The following is a 20385-nucleotide window of genomic DNA, read 5'->3' on the forward strand; positions in this document are numbered from 1 at the left end:
TGCCAGCATTCAGGGTTTGTGCCAACTTTGTGTGCGACATAAAACTAAATAAAAGTCAAAGCTGACTTTCTGCTGAAAGGCACAAAAAACCAACAGTGGAGTATAGCTATGGTAGATGAAGGTTAGCAGTCAATTAAGCTTGAAACTCAGCAGACAAAACAAAGAGGTCACAGATAATGTGTATTTGTGTGCCTGTGTGTGTTTGTGTGTGTGTGTGTGCGTGTGTGTGGTGTTATCTTTAGCGATCCCTCCCTGCTGTGTGCTGTCAGATAGTTTCTCATTACGCCAACTTCCTCTCTGCTGAGACTAGTGTAGAATACCGTGTGTGTCTGTGTGTGTGTCTTTATTTATTGCATGCAGTCTGAATGTTTGGAGCAGTAAATTAAAGGCTTTCATGTCCATGTATAAATTAACCATTAAAAACATGTAACACTTCACGTCCCTGTACTTATGTGAGCAAAGCCGTTTGGAAGTACTTAACTGGACATCATTTGGGAGGTCATATATAAGCTAACCAGCACATATGACTATGAAAAAAATGTCGATTTGTGTGTTAGCATACTTTCCCAACACGTAGTGCAACCTTTTAGAGTTCAAAAATATAGTTCCTCAACAAATTATATCTGTAAAAGTGGTCAGCTAGTCATTGTTGTGGGATGTATAACCATGGTAATTAGTGAAATGTCAGAAATGGGTTGCAGATGGACGTTTGCCTATTAAGAAATGTTTTTCCGTTGTTTTCTTGCAAATATCAGGATTCCAATGCAAGATAAAATAAACCAAATATATTTTAATAAACTTACAAAGACTGTGACCAAAGGACACTGCAGGGAAAAGCAGGATAAAGCCAACAAAAAAAATGATAATAATAATAAAAGGACAAACCAAAACTCAGGGGAATATGTAAGAATGAGGCAGGACACAACATGGCAAACAGCAGGATAAACAGAAAGTCAGACAAAGAGCAGAGGCAAAAATATATATTTGCTCAGGGGTGTGACGAGACACCAGTGGGAGGCTGTTTAGGGCAGGACAGCTCGGAGAGTAGCTGGCCCGTGCTTGTAGACAAATCCAACACTTTCATAGTGAACAAAGCCGTCACAAGGAGTATTTTCAATTTTTTTCCTGACTGGTTGAGAAGCACACGTTTTCCACTGACAAACAGGTGGTTGCTAGGGGGTTACTGTAGGTCTGTGTGATTGGAGCTTTAGCGATCATTTTCTCTTCAGCAAGCACTAGCAACCAGCCAGGGAATGCTCATTTTTACTTCATGACCAGTTAGACCATCTAGGCCTCTGTGACTGGGCCTTATTCAGCTACAGTGGTCGGTAAAATAAATGACGTATACACAAGCCAAAGAAGCAAAAATACCACACACATATTTCCTCATCCTTGCCATTCTTTTGCTCTCTCGCCTTGTCTTTTTTTAATCTTCCTCTATCTGTCGCTCTCTCAAACACACAAAAACACACAAAGCCCTGCACCATGTTGATACCTGTCAAGCTGTCTCTAAGCTTCACTGCTGTAACTCTTTTTCTGATCCTTAGTCTTTGAAGTGTCATAGTGCAGATGATGATCATCAGGGGATTGTACTCACATCTTATTAGTGACATTTTGATTTGAGTGTCAGTGTATGTGTGTGTGCATGTGTCTGGTTTATGATCCTGTTTGCAGTCCTTCATGTTCAGACATACTTTTGAGGGTTAATGTTGATACACTCTTGTCATTTACAGTCAAACTGATCATATATAAGTGGCCTGTCAGAGCAGAAATAGTCTTGAGTGGTATTTTTTACTGATCTGCAGTTAACGTGATGTAAGTGGCAAGCAGAGCATGTAACTTTTTAACTGTCTGTTTGCTTTTTTTTTGATGGACGGGTGTAAAAGCAACAGTAAAGTTTTCTTAACTTGAACCAGAAACCATTCAGCGTGTTTGTTTATTTCATTCATTTATGCTCTCAAATCCAGAGTTTTGTGCAACAGAGCTGTGTTAAGCGGGCATCACAGAGGAGTATCGTTGAATTCCTCTTTGAAAGCTATCCTTCTGTTATTTCCCCAAAGGTTGGATAAAAAGCTAAGATACCATAAAGACAAAACTAATCAAAACAGCTTGTTAATTTTATTGAATTGAAGCTGTCAGCCAAGCTTCCTCTCATTTAAATTTTTAATTGTTAAAGATATACAGATTTTACAGTCAAAGCATTTCCCAAGTGCTGTTAAAGAGAGCAAGGGCTTTTCCAAACATCTTAGCTTTTTGATACTTTGCACATAGACAAAAAAAAGTATGTCACAAAAACATAAAACTACAAGGGTCAAAATCAGACCCTGTGAGGCCTAATAGTCAGTTGTGTATCCTTTTTGCTGGATAACAGCCTGCAGTCATTTGCTCTCTCATGCTCCTCCAGATGTGATGGCCTTCAGTTCAGCCCACAGATTTGTCAGGGCTTTGCCTAAGCCAGTCAGTAACATTCTCTTTGGCCTTCTGGAGGTAGTTCATCAAGGTTGTTGTCGTGTTGGAAGACAAAGCAACAACTCAGACTCAGGTTTGCTGCCGACTACTGGAGGTTTACTTTCAGAATCTTCACATTTCCGATTCCTTCCACCTTGACCAGATTCCCACTTCAAGACGCACTGAAGCGTCCCCACAACATAATACTGCCACCACCGTGTTTCACTGTAGAGATGCTGTTCTGTTTTGGGTTTTACACCTCTTCCCTCTTTCTCCAGCACAGGCAGTAGTTTAGTCTAGTTTATTCTCATCTGAACAAAGGATGTGCTTCCAGTTTGCATGATCCTTCTTCTGCTTGTACTCGGCATCCTTCACTCTGGCTTGAAGTGGCGTTTTTCCTGGTCTGAGACTTCAAAGTCCAGTCCTGTTCACGGTCCTACTGATGGTCTTTTTTGAGACCGCAGTTCCCAACTTGACTAAGTCATTTCCTCGTGTCTTGGTAGTTCTGTTGTTTTTGGACACATCTCACTAGTTTTCTTTTCAGAGTCTGTGATTTGTTTCCTACCTCTGCCCGGCTTGTTCTGCACTGTGTGGCTCTCTTTCAACTTCTTGATGATACTTCTCACTACAGTTCTTGAAACACTCTGATAACTTTGTTTATCCGTCTCCTGCTTTGTGAGCATCAACAATTGTTTTTATTAAGTCTATACTGATTAATTTAGTTTTTTCTCAAGTGGCAGCTCAAACCCTTGCTTAAGTTTTTATACTATGTGGAAAAAGTTTTAACTTCATTTAACTTGATTTTACAAGCTTAGAGCATTACAAAGATAACGCACATTATTGCAGCAGTGGTTTGTGCTACGGCTCAATAAAAGGTCAGTTTTTCAGGGGGATGATAACATTGACCCATCGACAATAATTCTGTTATTGTCTGCAAGTAGAAATAATGTTATATTAAAAAACATGGGGAAATGTTTATAAAACTTTAAGTTTCACAAGGGGATAATAATTTCATTCTAAACTATAGATTTCTGCATATTTAATAACTTTCAAATATATAGGCTGTATATATAAATCCTAATAAATAGATGTCCTGAAACAGCCAACGCTTTATTAAATTTTCTCTCCATCCACTGCTGAGGGTACTCAATGCCATTAGTTTGGAATGAGGTAATTAAGTTCTTCACTAAAGCAGAAGAGAAAGAACAGCATATACCTCTCCAGTTGTGTTTTATCTTTCCTCCCACTCCATAAATGTGTATAGAACAAAATGAGCAGCACAAAGTTTGTGTTGTTTGCTAACTAACAAAATGATTTTCAAAAAATGGACATTTTAAATTGGTTTCTAAATTGGTGGAAATGTATTTGTTACCGTGATAAAGATATCAAGTACAGAGTGTTTTCTTTCACAAAGATGAGTCGCTAGGTACATTTTCATCACCCAAAATCCCTGCTGGGAAGCATTTGTTCTCACATAGATCCCCTTCTTCCCCTGCTAAAGATCCTTGTTTTGAAACCGGCAACTATTACCACAGTAACAGGAGTTGTCTTTAGCTTCAAATAATTGATTTTTTTTTTTTCTTTTTCAAGCAGGCCACTGCTGCTTGAAATCAAACCGAGTCTCTTGTGGTCAGATTGTTGTGCCTACATGCTATAACAAAAGGCTGTACTTTGGAAAGTACAGTTTGTCAGATATCTGTGCAAAAGGTTTTTGAGGCTTTGGTTAAAGAAAAAAAAATCCTATACACCTACTCCATATATTTGCATGCTACATTGAATATAGCCTGCGAAGTATTTTACTATAACCTAAAATATTCATGACAAAACATGAAAGTTTAGCAAACGTTCATGCTGTTTCAAATCTTGAGGTGACATTTCTAAAAGTTTTATACTCACTTAATCTGCTTTATCGCGACTATTTGCCTGCGGCCTGATCGGACTGGATTAACAATGAAACTGAACCCACTCTAACTGTCATCAGCTCTGATGTTTCTACTTTAAATCCTGGACGTTGCCACACCCGCTTCAAAACACAGAGAAAGGAACAGAGGAGAAAAAGAAACAAAAATATTTCTCACTGACACATTACTTGCTCCTTCTTTTGCCGTAACTCATGAAGCTGGCCTTCTTGACCCCATTAGAACATTTCTATGGCTTTCACCTGTCTCTGGCAACTGAAATAAAAGTATATCCAGGGTTAATCGTAAGGTTAATGTGCAGTGTGAACTCTCAGGGTAATTAGTTCACTTCTTATTGATTGACCTCAACACTCGACCTTCCGTTGGGAGCTTTTATAGAAAAGTAAAAGGGTGGGAAGGAGGGAGGCAACGGGTGGCCAAAAAAGACGGTAAAGATCCCAAGCAATAAAGCGTTCAAGGTTCTATTGTACGAGATTCTGGCCGCTTGCTTCCTTTGCAGTAATGTGTTAGGTGTCAAAGCAATTGACCATTTAGTTCCACATAAGCCCCATACACCATTTAGGCCTCACTGGTTTTTGTTAACTTTTCGCCGATGCAATCCTTTTCATTTTCCCCCCAGACTCTAAGGGCATTCTTCCATGTAAAGGGAGATGGGATAGATAAAAGGGAAAAAGAAAAAAAAGGATGAACAAAGACGTGAAAGAAAGTGTTTAGGTTGCTGAACACGGAGAAGGACAAGTGGGGTGATGCTGTAAAGGAGTAAAAGAGCATGGCGGTGCCCGAGTGCCGATCGCTGAATGTTAAACGTATATGCTGTGAATGGCTGAGCTCGGGGAGCTCGACGGGGAGGAACGAGTCCGTTAAAACTTTCTGTCCCCTTTTCACAAGTTGTTGGGCTTTTTTTTTTTTCACCTCCTGTATCCATGTGTAGTCATGTGACAGTTTTATTTTTATGTGTCTCACAGTCACTGTCTATGTCCCATGTGCCACCTCCCCACACCCTCTCTACCAACCCCACCCTTCTCTCCACCTCCAGGGAAGCTGGCGCAGAAAACTGGGGCACAGAAGGCTGCCAAACGCTCGCGTCAACCGCTGTCCATACCAAATGCCTGTGCAGCAGAATATCCACCTACGCCGTGTTAGCGCAGCAAGCTAAAGACCCGGTGAGTCACCTATGCAAAGCCTGATGTACTCTGTGGGACTTTGGGGTGTTAACGAGGCAACTACTACCAGGAGGAGAGGGTGCGCAGGTCAGTGAGCTGATTTTCTGTACGCAGACTCCAGCCACTATCCCCGTCAGACATATCACCGAGAACTACGTCTCTTAAGTCATTTATTGAGTTAACAGAAGGATATGGATGGATGAGGCTGGCATGACTAGCAGAGCTTTATGTGAGATGTCTTACTTCATAACAATGAGAGCAGCCTGAGTGGGGCTGTCAGTTTTATAACTGTGACACAGTACTGTATAAATGGCTATTTTGATCACTGTGTGTTTGTCTAATTATATGTTGACTGGCTGTCATTCTTCCCATTACGCAAGTTTGGGGTTTATTTTTGTTTGTTTGTTTTTGAGCTTAAACTTGATGAAGGTCGGACTCTTTCAGTCCCGTGTGATGTGAGAGAGGCGAGGCGACGGGAGGAAGGAAGAGATTTTATTGTGTCTCTGTGTGACTTTTTTTTTTTTTTTTGCCTGGAGCACATAACGTGTTCCTCTATAAATAGTTCACGTGGCTCACAGTGTGTGTTTGACGTGACAAAAGCGGGCTTTTTAGCAGTTAATGGTAATGCACATTCTGATTCACTGACCTGTTCTCCTGCTTTAATGGTCATCTAAATACCCGATCACCTTCCTCGTAGATCCACCCAAAGGACCCTAATTCTCTCACTGTGTAACACCTCACACTATCACCCCATTTATTTTACACCTTACCTCTAATTCATTATTTTTACCCATTTTCTTGCTTCCCTTATTCCTTTTAGCTGTTTTTTTTTACCTGCGAATCTCTTGTAAGACCCCCCCCCTTGTCACTTCTTTTTTACCCCTGTTCACCTTGTTAACATTTCCAGTTTTCATTCTCACTTTATGCTGCAGCTCTGACCCCTACACTGTGGTCACAAAATGCTCCCCCTTGGCTTTGGCTCTTAATTTGCCTCTCTGATTACTTGTACTCAAAGCCCACGACAAGACCGGTTGCTTAAAATATTCAAAGGAGCAAAAGGAGATGAGGTTTGGGTACATTTTTGTCACACATTAAAATCTCTTTTGTGATTCTCTCTTTTAATAGTTAGTTCTCTAGTAAGCGCTGGAGAATAACTGTGTGTGTCACAGAAATGGAAAGTGATTGTAAGGAACAGAGGATTTGGAGGGTGGAGGAAATGTTCAACCAAACAGAAAAGGTAGTCTGGTCTCGGCTCGCAGGCAGCTTAGGGAGAGAGAGAGGGCCAGAGAGATGGAAAGTGGATGTTTTCTGCACTCACCTGTAATGCATTAACAACCAGCATTGCAGAGATAAAGAGCCGTGCACTTATGTGGCCCTGTTCGGCATAATGCATTGCTTCTGTATTGTGCTCACTGATGCCTTGCATTTACCCTTTGCTTTTTTTCTTTTTTTATAAAATGCATTTCTATCAGCTCATTGTTTAGCTGCCAGGCCATCTGCTTTACTGTTTACAGCAATGGCAGGTCAGTGTTTCCCACAAAAAAGCTCTGAAAAATCCGTACTGTACTTAGCATAGCTTTTGTCAGCAGAAGAACATCAAACATTGGGAACAAAAAAAAAATTGGAATTCATCAGTACCCCTATCTGGTCGCACCAAAAAGAAACAAATACAGTTAAAAGAGTATGAATATTGGAGGTACGTTTCTTATACATCCCCCTGGCTAATGTTACACCCCTTTTTTATAGCAAATATTACCGCATACCAAATGTGCCTCTGATGCCATTGCTCTAAAGAAAAATTAAGTTAGAGGCAGAATATTGTAGTGAGTTGCAGCATATTATAAATGCTTCAGTCTCAAGGAAAAAGAAGGGAGGAAATAAAGGGTTTCATGGTTGCCGCACTCATTGAAAACTGAGAAATGAGAACATCTAATTGAGTTTATTTAAGCTGAATGCATTTTTAGTCTTCTTAACAGCATAGTTAAAAGAATCCCACTGTTGGGTAGCATCTAGTTGCCAGTGCATACACGGCATTGAAAAACTCCTGTCACAGTCACATTCACTTCTGTTTCTTGTTATCCCCAACCTTGGATGAAGCCGTGCAAGTGACAGCTGCCTTGAACGTTTCCTGAGACGGATAAAGTCATTTAATCCAACGCAAACATGGATAAGCCAAGTTGACAGTAGTGACACTGACTGGCGTCGCAACTTTTAGATGACCTCCCTGTTTTAAAGGAAGGACTCAGTAAATTGCGTAAACCTGAGATAATCAGCTGGTTTGTAAGCCTCAAGATTTCCGTGTCCTGCTTTAGGATTTATTTGTATTATTATTCCCTTCTGTTCTATTTCTCCCTTCTATTAACTGTAAAGAGGGTCAAAATAAGGGGATGGCCTTCAGGTAAGGAACTGCAGTTATTCATTATTTTTGTACCTCAGAGCTTGAATTACTTCACAGGGGTCTGGAAGCCATTTCAGACCCCAGGGAAACATTAACTCCCCGTAATATGGAAAACACAATAGCTTTGACCCATAAGCCGAACGGGTCATTCCGGCCACTGTTTCTGGTTCCTGCGACTCCTCTTCCAGCCGTACAGTATTGACTTTTCCCTCGCCACACAGCAAGCAGGTCGACCGAGTTGACTGATAGAGGGCCAGGAGAGGGGGGAAACAAAAAAAAAAACCATTGACTTTTTTTTACATTTGTGACATCTGTGAAGAGTGTGGTAGTCATTAGTGATTCATCAGTCAGCCCCCAGTGCTGCCATTTAGACCCAGTGCACAGGACCAGAAGGTGTGTGGGTTAGTGTTTTTGTGTCAATGGCTCTCAGTCAGGAGCTGTTGCTGCTGGTGCTGAGTGCACTTTGTTGCTTTAGGGTGCTCCAGAGTTAGCTTTTTACTCCAGTGGAGATTGGGTTGTGTAAAAAGAAGAGAGAGAGGCAAATTGAATTTGGCAATAAATAAAAAAAGCAAGAAAGAAAGAAAGAAAGAAAGAGCCACATTCAGACATGCGAACACACTGATATATGGTGGTATGCACTTAAAAACACTTAACATGCACAAGCCTGCATGCATGCATGCATGTAAGTCTGGGCGAATGAAAACGCGCACACAGATGCTCAACACACACACACACAGACAAAGATGCACTCATATGCTCTGTCCAGGCTGTGTGGCTGTTGGAGCAGTGCTGAGTATCAGCAGCCCAGCTCTGACAGCTTATCCTGGGTTACGGCGCGAGGGACAAGGGGGGCTGAGGATTAACCTCCATGTTTAATAGAAAAGGGAGGCAGCGGGAGTGGGGGTTGGGGGGTAGGTGGAGGGATTTAGAAGCAGTGGTGCCATTACAGGCCGTTTACAGTGGAGTGAGGGATAGCCAGTTAATCCTGTTTACTTTCTATAGCCTCTGAGATTTCCGTGTGTGTATGTGTGTGTCCTGCGTGTTTGAGTGTCTATAGAGACCTTTCGCTATCAGACACGAGACAGAGGGTTTTTTTTTACTTTAGCGACACAGACAAGCGAGAAAGAGAGAGGGAGAGGAGGAGGATTTGATTGAGTTAGGTCATGAAGGAATACTAAAAGACCAAGCCACTTAATTCTTAAGATGACTCCAGTGGGAACACACAAACCCCACGGATACGTCTGGACTCTTTGCCTGCGCAGAGCTCACGGAGATCACGGGATTTGGAGCTGAGGGAGGTACTGGCTTTATAAAAGTCAGTTTAACGTTTTGCACCTCCAGTCAATAATGTGACTTCCACGTTTTTTTCCCCTTCGCATTTGTCAGCCCATAAAGCCGGTGCTCAAGTTGTGTTGACATTAAAGCTAATAGCAGCTTTCAGGTGCCTCTCCGAACTTGCATTCAAATACACTGAGCTTGCCTAAGCAGGCATCCAGAAATATGAATGGACACGAGAGGTCAGCGGTTCACAACAGCACCTGAGACTTTGGTTTAGTCAGCACAGATGAGCGCACAAGCAAACACACTCGACTTGAGCGAGGAGGAGAAACAGAAAGAGGGATTTTCTCATTTTCTTTAACTTATTTATGAGCCAATTACTGAATCAAAGTAAGTCGCTCCAAATAACAATATCCGAACTGATGTCTTTCTGCTGTAAAGGATTTCTCAGAGCTTCTTCTACCTGCCACGCTAACTGCATTTGGCCCAATCATTCTTATGAAATGATTGGCTTTGCCTGAGATAAATCGAGTCTTTTTCGTCTGTTATCATCAGTGCTCGAGGCACCTAATCAGAATGGAAACATTTCAGAACAGGGCCTATTATTTAGACTAATAATGGCCACCGTGCTTGATTTGACTGTGGAAAAGACGATAGGGATGACTGAAGTGCTTCAAGGTGGCGACTCATATTTTAACTTATTATAATTTAACTGGCAGCAGTGTTTGGAGAGAAAACAAGGCCTGACCTAGACCAAGCGAGACTGCAAGGTTATGGTATGCAAATATGTCGCACTTGTCAGATGTAATTAAAGGATGAGGGGGCGCTAAAATTTATGAGGGACTCGGCATAGAATTGCATTAAAATCTTTTAATCCTTTGTCACATTAATGAAGGGTTAGCCAAGTGACAGCGATGACACAGGAAATTATGAATAAACAGGTGTAATGATTTAGTTGCGTGTTTGTCTAAAGATGCATAATGCCTGAGCGTGGGCAGGGCAAAGACTTGTTAATTAGATATTCAAAACTGAGTGGAAAGTGTGTGTTTTTCTTAATATAATTAGAGGGTCAGAATGTGTTGGAGGCGTTGGTTTTGACTGAATTTTTTAAATGTGAAATACAAATTTGGTCCACAAGATCCCTTGAGGAAAAAATGTGTCTTGGTGCAACTGGCTTTTTGTTTGCCCGTTGTCTTGAAGGCCTTTCATTTTCTTGCTCGCGTTCTGCATTTTGCATCAACAAACATCACAAACCTTGAACATTATGCGAAAACGGCAACACGTAAGGAAAAGGCTTCGCTTTGTGACACGGCGTCAGCACTCCAAGCTCAAGCAGGCTTTTGGTTTCTCTCGAGGCAACTGAAGTCAGAGTCAGTTAAGTTGAAACCTCGAGGGTTTGCAAAAAAAAAAAAAAAAAGACTCAATTTGAAGTATTTTGCAGTGAGTATGTAACTAGTGCTATGGCAGCAAAACAGGCAACTGAGCAGCAGGATTGCTAGATTAGCAAAAGAGTTTTACCTTCGATGTAGTGGCACAGTGTGCCTGGGTGTACTGTTGAGTTTGTATGTACCTGTGTGGGAATAAAAGGGGCAAGTGACTGCCTTGAATTGAAAATGTCATTTTTTCCCCACTTTTCACAAGGGGCCTAGTATTTTCAGACCCTACATGGGAGGACTCTGAGAAACACTGCAAAAATATCAATGCTGTAAGTGGTAATGAATACTCAATATGTTCTCATTAACAAATAATAAATGTGCACATATTGATTATTGATTTTGCAGCAGTACATCCACTATAGGGGGAATGAATGGATAGCTTAAGCCTGTTTCCTGCCATCACTCAATAGGTTTTCCTTCCCAAAATTAAACATTTAAAATTCAAAGTCAGGCGATAATTAACTGTTGCTAGAACAAATTTAACCATCTTGTATTATATTACATGTAATATAAGCAGAACTATTATAGTGATGTCACCTGCCAGACACACCAGTAGTAATTAATTTCCATGTTAGCTAAGACTAGTAAGATGTGTAGTGAAGGAAATTTATAGATGGGGACCAAACACTAATGTGTTCAGTGTCACTGAATATGAAATATAGCTTTTGTCGCCCTTTGTAGATCAGGGTCTGGCTGCTGTACTGGGGTCAGCTTGCACTCAGCTTCATCATCTCTCCAGGCTCTTGGCTAGTTTTGTGTCAGCACGTTTGTCTGTGTAGATGGTAGGGCTGTTTGATACTGCAGATTTTGGTATTGATCCGATACAGGGCCAGAATAAAGGCAGCTTTTGTAGAGGCAAGCATTGTGTCATGATTTGCAAATTCTGAACACATTTCACTAGCCGCTAAATCACTGTGATTTCTGCTCTCCACTACAATTAGTTAAGAGGACAAAAGCTTTTCATGTCTTCTGAAGATGTGAATGTGCCTGTCTCTAAAGTACTTGGCTCAACCTCTGTTCTTTAAATGTGCTATATGCTAAAAATAAAATAAAATTGACAGTCAACACAAAAAGGTTCAGTGATTTTTCATTATGCATGTTTGAAGGATATTTCTTTATTTCTAAGAAGAAAACATGTTTTGTTTAACACACGTCAGTGGGCTGCATACTGAACTTAGAGGACAGAAACAAAGTATTGATCCCACTGCGCTAGTATTGATCTGATACCAATATCAGTGGTGGTATCAATGCTATCATTATTCAGATCAGTCTGCTCAGCTCTAGCAGGTGCTTGCAAAGATGTTCTTTTTCTTTCCATCTGCCCAGCGTCTAGATTGTATCTGAAAACTGTAACATAATCACTGTGTTTACTGCAGTACTGAAAAGCTTAATATGATCATGCTACTTTGGAATTCAGCACTAGAAACACACATACAGATAAGTGAAGATTTTGTAATAAATACTGGATAAATTCTCCCGTTTGGTGGTGCCCTTTATTGTTCATATAGTTATTAATTTTGTGCACTTTAAGCACATCACCAACCAGCTGCAGTATTTGTACAGTGATAACTTAACATAAGGATACATATTAAACAGAAGTTGTCTAATCAGTCATAGGAAGACTACTTTTGCCAGCTAAGTTCAATATTCACATTTTTCTTCCAGTGGGAAAGTTGTAAGAGCAGTTAATGGAAAACGGGCCTTTTGGTGCAGGTGGACATGGAAAGCCACTAGTGAGGAGCAGGTCTGAATGTAGGGGGGAGGAAAAAAAATAGGGGAAGAATGAGAGCCAAAGAGAGGGAGATGAAGTGAGGGAGTGGGTGGTAGCAGGATAGGTAGGAGGGGGTGGGGAGGAGGAGTGAGAGGAGATAAGTAGGTTAAACTTCCTGAGCTCAAAATAGCTATCTTCTCCATCACATGGTAGCCAATCTGCCCAGGGGAGCCTGGCCATATACAGCAGAGCCTCAGCGCACTCGCTCTTTCTAATCTGCACTCCGTTTTATTCTCTCCTCCGACTGCATCAAAATATCACTATATCTATCTGGGGCAGGGCATCTGTGTGAGCCAGTAGCCTCGGGCCCGATGTGTTACGTTTAGTGTTTTTGAGCGTGTCTGTTTGTGTGGGCGTTTCCTCTTTTCATTTCCCCTTATTGTAGCATCCTTCCATATTATGAAATAAACCCTTAATCTCATCACACACCTAACCGCCACCAATTTAGACAATTCTGTTAGACAAATTGACACGATGACGAGTTCAGGGACAGTTTGAGGGGTTTAGATAGAGCACACTTAGAAATGAGAGAATCGTTTATTTGACTAGTTTTCTAGCAGAGGCTAATTTAAGACGGATTCAAAAACTGAGAGGGAAAAAAGGTGATCCTGCAGCCTTTTTTTAAGTGCCTGTGCCTGTGTGCGTGCATGCGCTTGTCTGCTTGTCATTCCCCATGCATCGCCCTGCGTTTGATCTGTCAGACCTCAAAAAACACAAGTGCCTGTGTATCCTTTGACCTTCCATTCTTCGTAGTATCAAACACAGTCAGTCTCTCTTGTCTCTCGCTCTCCTTCTAGGCCCTTCCCTTTTTCCTAGAACAGATGCTTGTCATATGCCCTCTTTGTCTTTTTTTTTTTTCGTAGATCTCGCCTTCGCTATGAGGCAGTTTTGATTATGTTTCACCTCCATTCCCTTCCCAGTGTGTTTGTGTGTGTGCCGTATTGGTATTCCAACCTATTCCGCTTTCCTCTGGAGAAATTGGCTTCCTTTGATGGGCCAGGGGAAAAACCACTAAAAGACAAGCTTTGACTTTCTTGCTTTTTCAGTCTCCCTATCTATTTCGCTCACCTCCTACTCTTTGCTTTTGCTTACTTGTCCTTAGCTCTTCCTACTCCATCTCCCTCTCTAAATTTTTCTCTTACTCGTTCTTTTCATGTTGGTTTCTCCTCTCCTTTCTGATGGGAATAAAGAAGTCTTCGTCTTATGCTTCCGTCTATTCAGATCAAGTCGAATACACACACAGGCACACGCAGCTTAAACACTTACCTTCAATTACTTAGCCCATCTGCCTGGATGTGCCTATGTGTTCAAGTATGTGCTTTATTTGCAGTAAAAGACACCTTGTGCCACGGGTACGTACAGTGATAAATCTCTGGGATGAAAGGGAAGGATAGTCGCTGCGGGGGGTAAATTGAGGTAAATTGTGTGATTGAGAACTTAAAAGCGGGCCAAACATCAAGCCCATTTGGGACGCGGCGGGGTCCATGCTTTCCACGCGGCTTCATTTGTCTGTTCCTCATGCTTTCAAAGGCACACCTCAGGAGCAGAGGTACGCTGTACATCATGACCTAAATCACTTAATTATGCGCTGTGGTCTCGTACTTTTACCCTCGCGCATAAGAAGTCATCGAATGAGTGTATAATTGGTACACAGCAAGTGTAAAGTGAGTGTTTGTCAAAGCTAGCTCTGTGTCTTGGCAGCATTGGTCAGTCATCACAGAAACAGTTCGTTCTAGTGGTATGAAGGAGAGTCATATTTTAATCTGCAGTCATTTGCACTTGGTGGAATAGCTCTGTTCTGGTACCTCACTACCTTTTAACTCGCATACGTAATATACAGAGCAGGCATCGGTAACAACAGGTTGATTAATTAAGTTAGAGCTTTAAAGGCAGAGCTGAGGCAGAGGTGGGTTGTAAAGCAGCTTGCAGATGTGCTGAAACTGTGGACAGGCTAAAGCAGCTTAAACACAGCAACAAGCCTCAGAGAGAGTGGATTTGTAGAAAGGAAAAAGCAGAGTCATCAACACTTGTGGGATAGTATACATATACAGTTGGGGTGTCCAACATAAGGCCGGGGGGGGGGCAGAATTGGCCTGACAAAGACTCCAATATGGCCCACTGGAAGGCTTTGGGAAATGTGAAGGAATGCATATAGATTCCTATTGATAAAGATTAATTCATACCATTCATATTACAACAAATAGTTAAGTAATAGATAATCAGATAACTAACTTATTAAATAACAAGTAACTATTATATCTGATATAGAAATTTTTTTCTACTATAGGGAAAAAAGAACATTATTATAATTACAGGACAATCTGGACAATGAGCTAACAGAAGCGTTTCTGTAATTTTACACATTTATCAATGTTGAAAATTGAGACACAGTTGAAATTGCATGTCTTTTTTTTGTAATAAAACATGCCAGTTATTGAATGTTTAATTAAATGTCTTTGCACTGATAGAAAAGGGAGTTTAGTGTTTACTTTGACATCCCTGCATTAAGTGATATTTAAGGAGAGTGGCTCAGCTTTTTGTAGCCTGCTTAAACTAACGCTAAGCCTCATTAAACTGATGATGTAAATTTAATGCAAGGATTAGTTGGTCCTGCAAAAGATGCTGTAGGTGAGCTTTATTTTTTAATTTTGTTTCAGTTAATTATTTCCTCAGTGGCTCCTGATTATCATATCGTTGGTGGATATTTAAAGCAGAAAAGCAGCAACAATTACGTTATCTGGTGTTTAATGATGGCCACAGAGCTCGCTTTCATAGACATGTTAGCATTATCAAATGTCGATGTCACAGTTGATGCAGCTTCAGTGGCATAAGCGCCATCATCATTAATCAGTCAGTTTGGGAATGTTTCCTAGCAACTGGAACAAAACCTCGATAGCAAGACCAGCACGTTCAAGTTCAAACAGATATATACTGAGATGTGCTTTGTTGACAAGAGCAAAATACTCAGGCTTCTTTTGATGCAGGTACATGTCTCTTGTAATGCCTTGCAACTGCACTGAAGTATCCGTCTCTCTCCCTCTCCTGTTTCTGTTCTTTCCTCCCGCTATTAGGACATGGGTCCTACCAGCATGCCCTCTGTGCCCCTTATGGTGGGGTGCGGCATCTCCTGCACCGCTCTGCTCATCCTGCTGCTAATATATGCTGCCTTCTGGAGGTGAGAGCTCACAAGCACACTGAGAGACACATTTGATAGAGTAATGGCAGTGTCAGTATTCATACATCAACTGTGCTCACAGTGGTCATTTTCTCACTAGCAAAGTCTCTTTTGTGTCTGTCATTTGCTTTGCCAAAAACTCCAATGAGGCCTAATAAGGAACAAATGGTTCAACTACGGTGGGGGGGAGGTGGTGATTAGTTTGTATTTTGATTACACGCAGCAGATGGCAAACTCAAGCTAATGTCTCTGCAATGTCCAGAAAGTCACTGTTCAGTCCATCAGTCTGTCATTAATGCTTACCGCACACGCCTGTCATTTCTCCCTCTTTCCCGTCTCTCGTTACTCTGCTTTTAGGTATATCCGGTCGGAGAGATCGATCATCTTGGTGAATTTTTGCCTCTCCATCCTGGCCTCCAATTTATTAATTCTGGTCGGACAATCACAAACGCTTAGCAAGGTAATGACTTTCTGCTCTTTGAGTTACACGTGAATTTTCACAGGAATTCTTGTCCATGTGCTTGTGATTCCAATAATAGTGCTTGTGACTAAGCCTCCATTGCCTAGACACAAAACTGCCAAAAACCACCAGGGTTCAGAAGTAGACAAAGTTCATACAGTGGAGTTCTCAAAGCAGGCATTCTAAGTCTTCTGACTAAGCAAGGCTGAACTGTGTGGTGGTCAGCATCGATCAACCACACAGCAGTGCCAGGTTGAACTCGTGTTCTTCCACTCAGTATTTTTGACTTTGTACTTTCTATTTTGCGGAGGTTTCATATTCCCCTGCCAAACCCTAAAAGATGATTCGTGACGTCTCTTCTTAAGAACTTTTTGTTTGTTTGTTTGTTTGTTTGTTTGTTTAAATAGCACCTCTCCGTGTGTTGTAATCCCTTGTCTCTCTCGATTACTTTCTTTATTCACTAGGGCCTCTGTACTGTGACTGCTGCCTTCCTGCATTTCTTCTTCTTGGCATCTTTCTGCTGGGTGCTGACTGAGGCGTGGCAGTCCTACCTGGCAGTCATTGGCAAAATGAGGTCACGACTCATTCGCAAGCGGTTTCTGTGCCTCGGCTGGGGTGAGTCCACACAGTATCACACGTTTTAAAATAGTGTGCAGTGCTGTAACGGTCCTAAAGCTCAGTCACCTCAAAGTGGATGAAAAAAATTAATATATAATTAATAATAGAGCCTACCTGAATGTTCAGCAATATGCTAAGCTAGTGTAGCTGTCACAGTAGTTGCCATAGATATGCAAGTCTGTCGCATTTTCTTTGTACCATCATCTTTTGGTTCCTGGCATGCACTGTACCAGACTGCAGTGATTCTCACACACAGACACAGCCCGTGTCACTGATCTGTGGTAATAAAACCGACTCAGTTTCCTCCATAATTACAGTTTCATTCCCAAGCTCTGCCTGTTTGAACAGAGAAGCTAAAGGGGCCACATTCTTTGCTGATCTGACATTATTACAGCTACCTTTTCACTCAGACAGGGAGCACAAGCTGCTTTCACTGACAGAAAAATATATTTCGGGGGGGCTTTAAGGTTGGTTTTTTGCTGATAGGAGAAAGCGGGAGAAGAATATGAGTTAAAATGTGATAATAAATGTACCTGAAATCTGGGCTAAGATTGTAATAGCCCTTTGCATGCATCACCCCTGAAATTATTCCTGTTGAGTTTTCTCGCGTGATATTGCTCAACATTTGTCTGCCATATTGGTTGCAAGGGGGGGAAAATGCATATATCCTGGATGTCATTGGTTCCCCCTGGGTAAAATTGGTATAAAAAAAGATGCTACACCAAAATCCTTTTTTTTTTTTTTTTTTGGATTCCTAGTAGATTTCCACAAGTGCCTATAGTGACAGGTGTGTTGCTAGGGATAAATGGGGGTCACTGACCAGTGTGTAGACCTGTGTGACTGGGGCATTAACAATTATTTTCCCAGCAACTGCCATCAACCTCCAGCAACCACAATTTTTTCCCTAACGACAGGTGGTTGCCAGATGGTCACTGACCAGCATCTAAGCTTGTGTGATTAGGGCACTGTGCACTTCATTCTACTTTTTTATTGTGATTCTCACATGTCCAGAAGACAAGTTAATATCACGTTTGACGATCACGTGTCTGCAAAACCTCAAAAGATAAGATTCTCATTTCCAGCACACAGAGCATGCTTTGTTTTGTTTTTTTCAAAACGCTGCTCTGCTAATCTGCATCTTTGATTCATTCTGTCGTTTTGTTGCTGTTTCTTGTCTGTTTAATTGCAACTGCAGATACATTTAGCCGGTGAAGCTCGCTTCTCTTCATCGCCAATGGCGTGTCCAGCGGGGTGGCCTGGGGGGGCACAGGCCACCCCCCAAACCAGACTGGCCACCCCAGGTGCCACCCCAAAGGCAAAACAGTAAAATTCAATCAAATATCAAATGTCCGATTATGTTTTCACGGTGAAGCTCAGATATCCGAGTGTAAGTGAATGCAGCATCGCTTCTGCGCTATGCGCATCACGTTAGCAAAGGTAGGAGAGCCAAGCGCGAAAGACGGCACTGCAGGAAACAATTTTTCGGTGAAAGAAAATGAGGACAGAATAAATGTCCCGGTAAGTAATATCAAGTTTGTTGAGTTTAGTAAACTTCGGTGAAATTAGAATACCAAGGAAAAAAATAACACTTAAAGAATTATTGCAGCTGTGGAATATTTCAGACAGTATGCTACTGAGGGCAGCTAACATAAGAGTTATGAGTTATAAGATATAATCTAAGTCGTAACATTGCTGTATGGAGCTGCAGATTTGGTTGCAGGTTAACATAGCTGGACTGGCCATCGGGCATACCGGGCATATCCCCAGTGACTTATTTTTTATTTTTTTTGTAATGGCATGAACAATGAGAGGTGGTGGATTGGCCAGATGCAGGTCGATGTGTAGAAATAACTCCGTTGTTTGGTGGTGGCTATGACGGGGCTTCCACAGAGGCAACAGGTGGACGAGGGAAGGGGAGGCAGGAGGAGAGACCCGAAGCAGCCGCCAGTCCGAGTGTCAGGTGAACTGAACTTCAGGTAAGAAGTTATGACCTGCAGTCTATCTGGGTCAGATATAAACCAAGTTTAGGTGGAGTTTATTTTCATGTTGCTGACTTTTTACTGTCAGTTGCAATAACTCATACTGCGTTCTAGCCAGTTTGACGGAGTTTTTATACAGCTGGGTGGGTGCTATGATGTTACTGATAGTGAACTTTATTTTATTCATAAGGTTAGTAGAGTTGCCAACGGCTCCTTAAAAAAATGGAATGGTCCCTCATTCAGAGAAAATATTACGCGTTTCGTATTGAGCTGAGAAGAGACGCAGTTTGTCCCGGACTTTAGCTAGAATGGAAAAAAGACACAAAGCTGGATTTATTCTGTCTTTATGCTGCACAGCTGCCTCTTCTTCTCTCATTCTCTCCCCCTCCCTCTCCTGTTGCTACTTCAATCATGAAACTGATCAATGATCAGCTGATCGGCTTTTCTCTCTTGTTTGTCTATCGCCCACTTTGCGCCAGAAAGAGGAAACCAGCGGATATTGCGCTAAACAACAGCAGCACGTTTAAGCTTGATCAGCTGTTGTTAGAATTTATTTAATATTAATTTCTAGTATCAGCTGATGTTTGCTGGAGCCACAGCTGTAAAGCTGCTGGTCATGATGTCGGTTTGGATATGTGGTGAGAGGGAAACATGAAGATGAAACCAGGAGATGTCCTTACTGGATCATCAGAGCTGAACAGGTGATGGAGAAACAGGTTTACCTTTTAGGTGACATGAATGAGTTGAAGTTATCAACTGTTTCTGAGAGATAAATAACACCAGGATCCTTTTTTATGTAGCTGACAGCTGGTAACTGTGCAGGGGCGGGTCTAGCAAAGTTTTGCCAGGGGGCCAGGTAGGGCATTAACAGGGAAAGGGGGGCACAAAGAAATACTTTTCTTTCTTATTCTCATTTAAAATACCTAGTTTTTATTAAATAATTATCTAAATCTTACAACCAAAGTTTTTATCTGATGTAAAATGTATAGAAATCATACATATACCAACAAGACTGTACATCACTGTCACAACAGCATTTGTTTTCATTCAAAGGCTTTATGGCTTTAATACCTGGTGGGCCGGTCTGTAGTGAAAATGCCCGATTTTCTGTCCCAGTCCAGCCCTGCAGGTTAATACTGGCAGTGTCACCATGCCAGCTGACTGTATTTTATCATCAGCCAGTGTTGTTCTTTATCAATATTACCAAAGTTTACCATAAGGCAGCATAGAAAGTATTTACTTGCTTTCAGGTTTTATTCAAATGTTAGTCTTTTCAGTTGTTTCTCCACTTTTTTCCTGTTTCAAAATCAAACACCAGTTTGTGAGAAGATTATCTTCTTTTTTTAACAGGCAGATAAAGTTTTGCATTGGCATTGGCTAATTTGTCAATTGTTTGTTACAAATGTTCGTATTTTAATTTTCAAAAATGTTTTTGCCCAAAACATATGTGCACTATATGTCAGTAAAAATACTATGCAAATATTGATGTCCTTGAATGCTGAGTAAGCACTGACAAAGCACTGATTGTATCTCTTGTACTTTATCAACGCAGTATCTAAAAACTTTGCACCGTAGTGGTTAAAATCTCATTCTAATAAGAGTTAAAAGTGCATTTGGTTATTAGGTTTATAGGATTATTGAATTATGGTTAAGGGTTGGTAGAATTTTTTTTTAAACATTATCTGCCAATTAAATCTGCCACCCTTCTCCAAATCTGTGCCCCTACCTGGCCCCCCCAAC

General features: G+C 41.3%; 1 protein-coding gene across 1 annotated transcript in view; it reads left to right on the forward strand.

Moving 5' to 3' along the window:
* The window catches only part of adgrb2 (adhesion G protein-coupled receptor B2), a 257215-nt gene that overhangs the window by 183498 nt on the left and 53332 nt on the right, over positions 1 to 20385 (forward strand). The window contains exons 17-20 of the mRNA XM_085395366.1: positions 5404 to 5530; positions 15485 to 15588; positions 15946 to 16048; positions 16513 to 16663. Of these exons, the coding sequence (XP_085251492.1) occupies positions 5404 to 5530; positions 15485 to 15588; positions 15946 to 16048; positions 16513 to 16663 (485 nt within the window). The remainder of the gene's footprint in view (positions 1 to 5403; positions 5531 to 15484; positions 15589 to 15945; positions 16049 to 16512; positions 16664 to 20385) is intronic.

Source organism: Rhamphochromis longiceps, linkage group LG22 (assembly GCF_057381845.1).
Source record: "Rhamphochromis longiceps isolate RC_006_pf linkage group LG22, R_longiceps_female_GT1.1, whole genome shotgun sequence".
NCBI lineage: Eukaryota > Metazoa > Chordata > Actinopteri > Cichliformes > Cichlidae > Rhamphochromis > Rhamphochromis longiceps.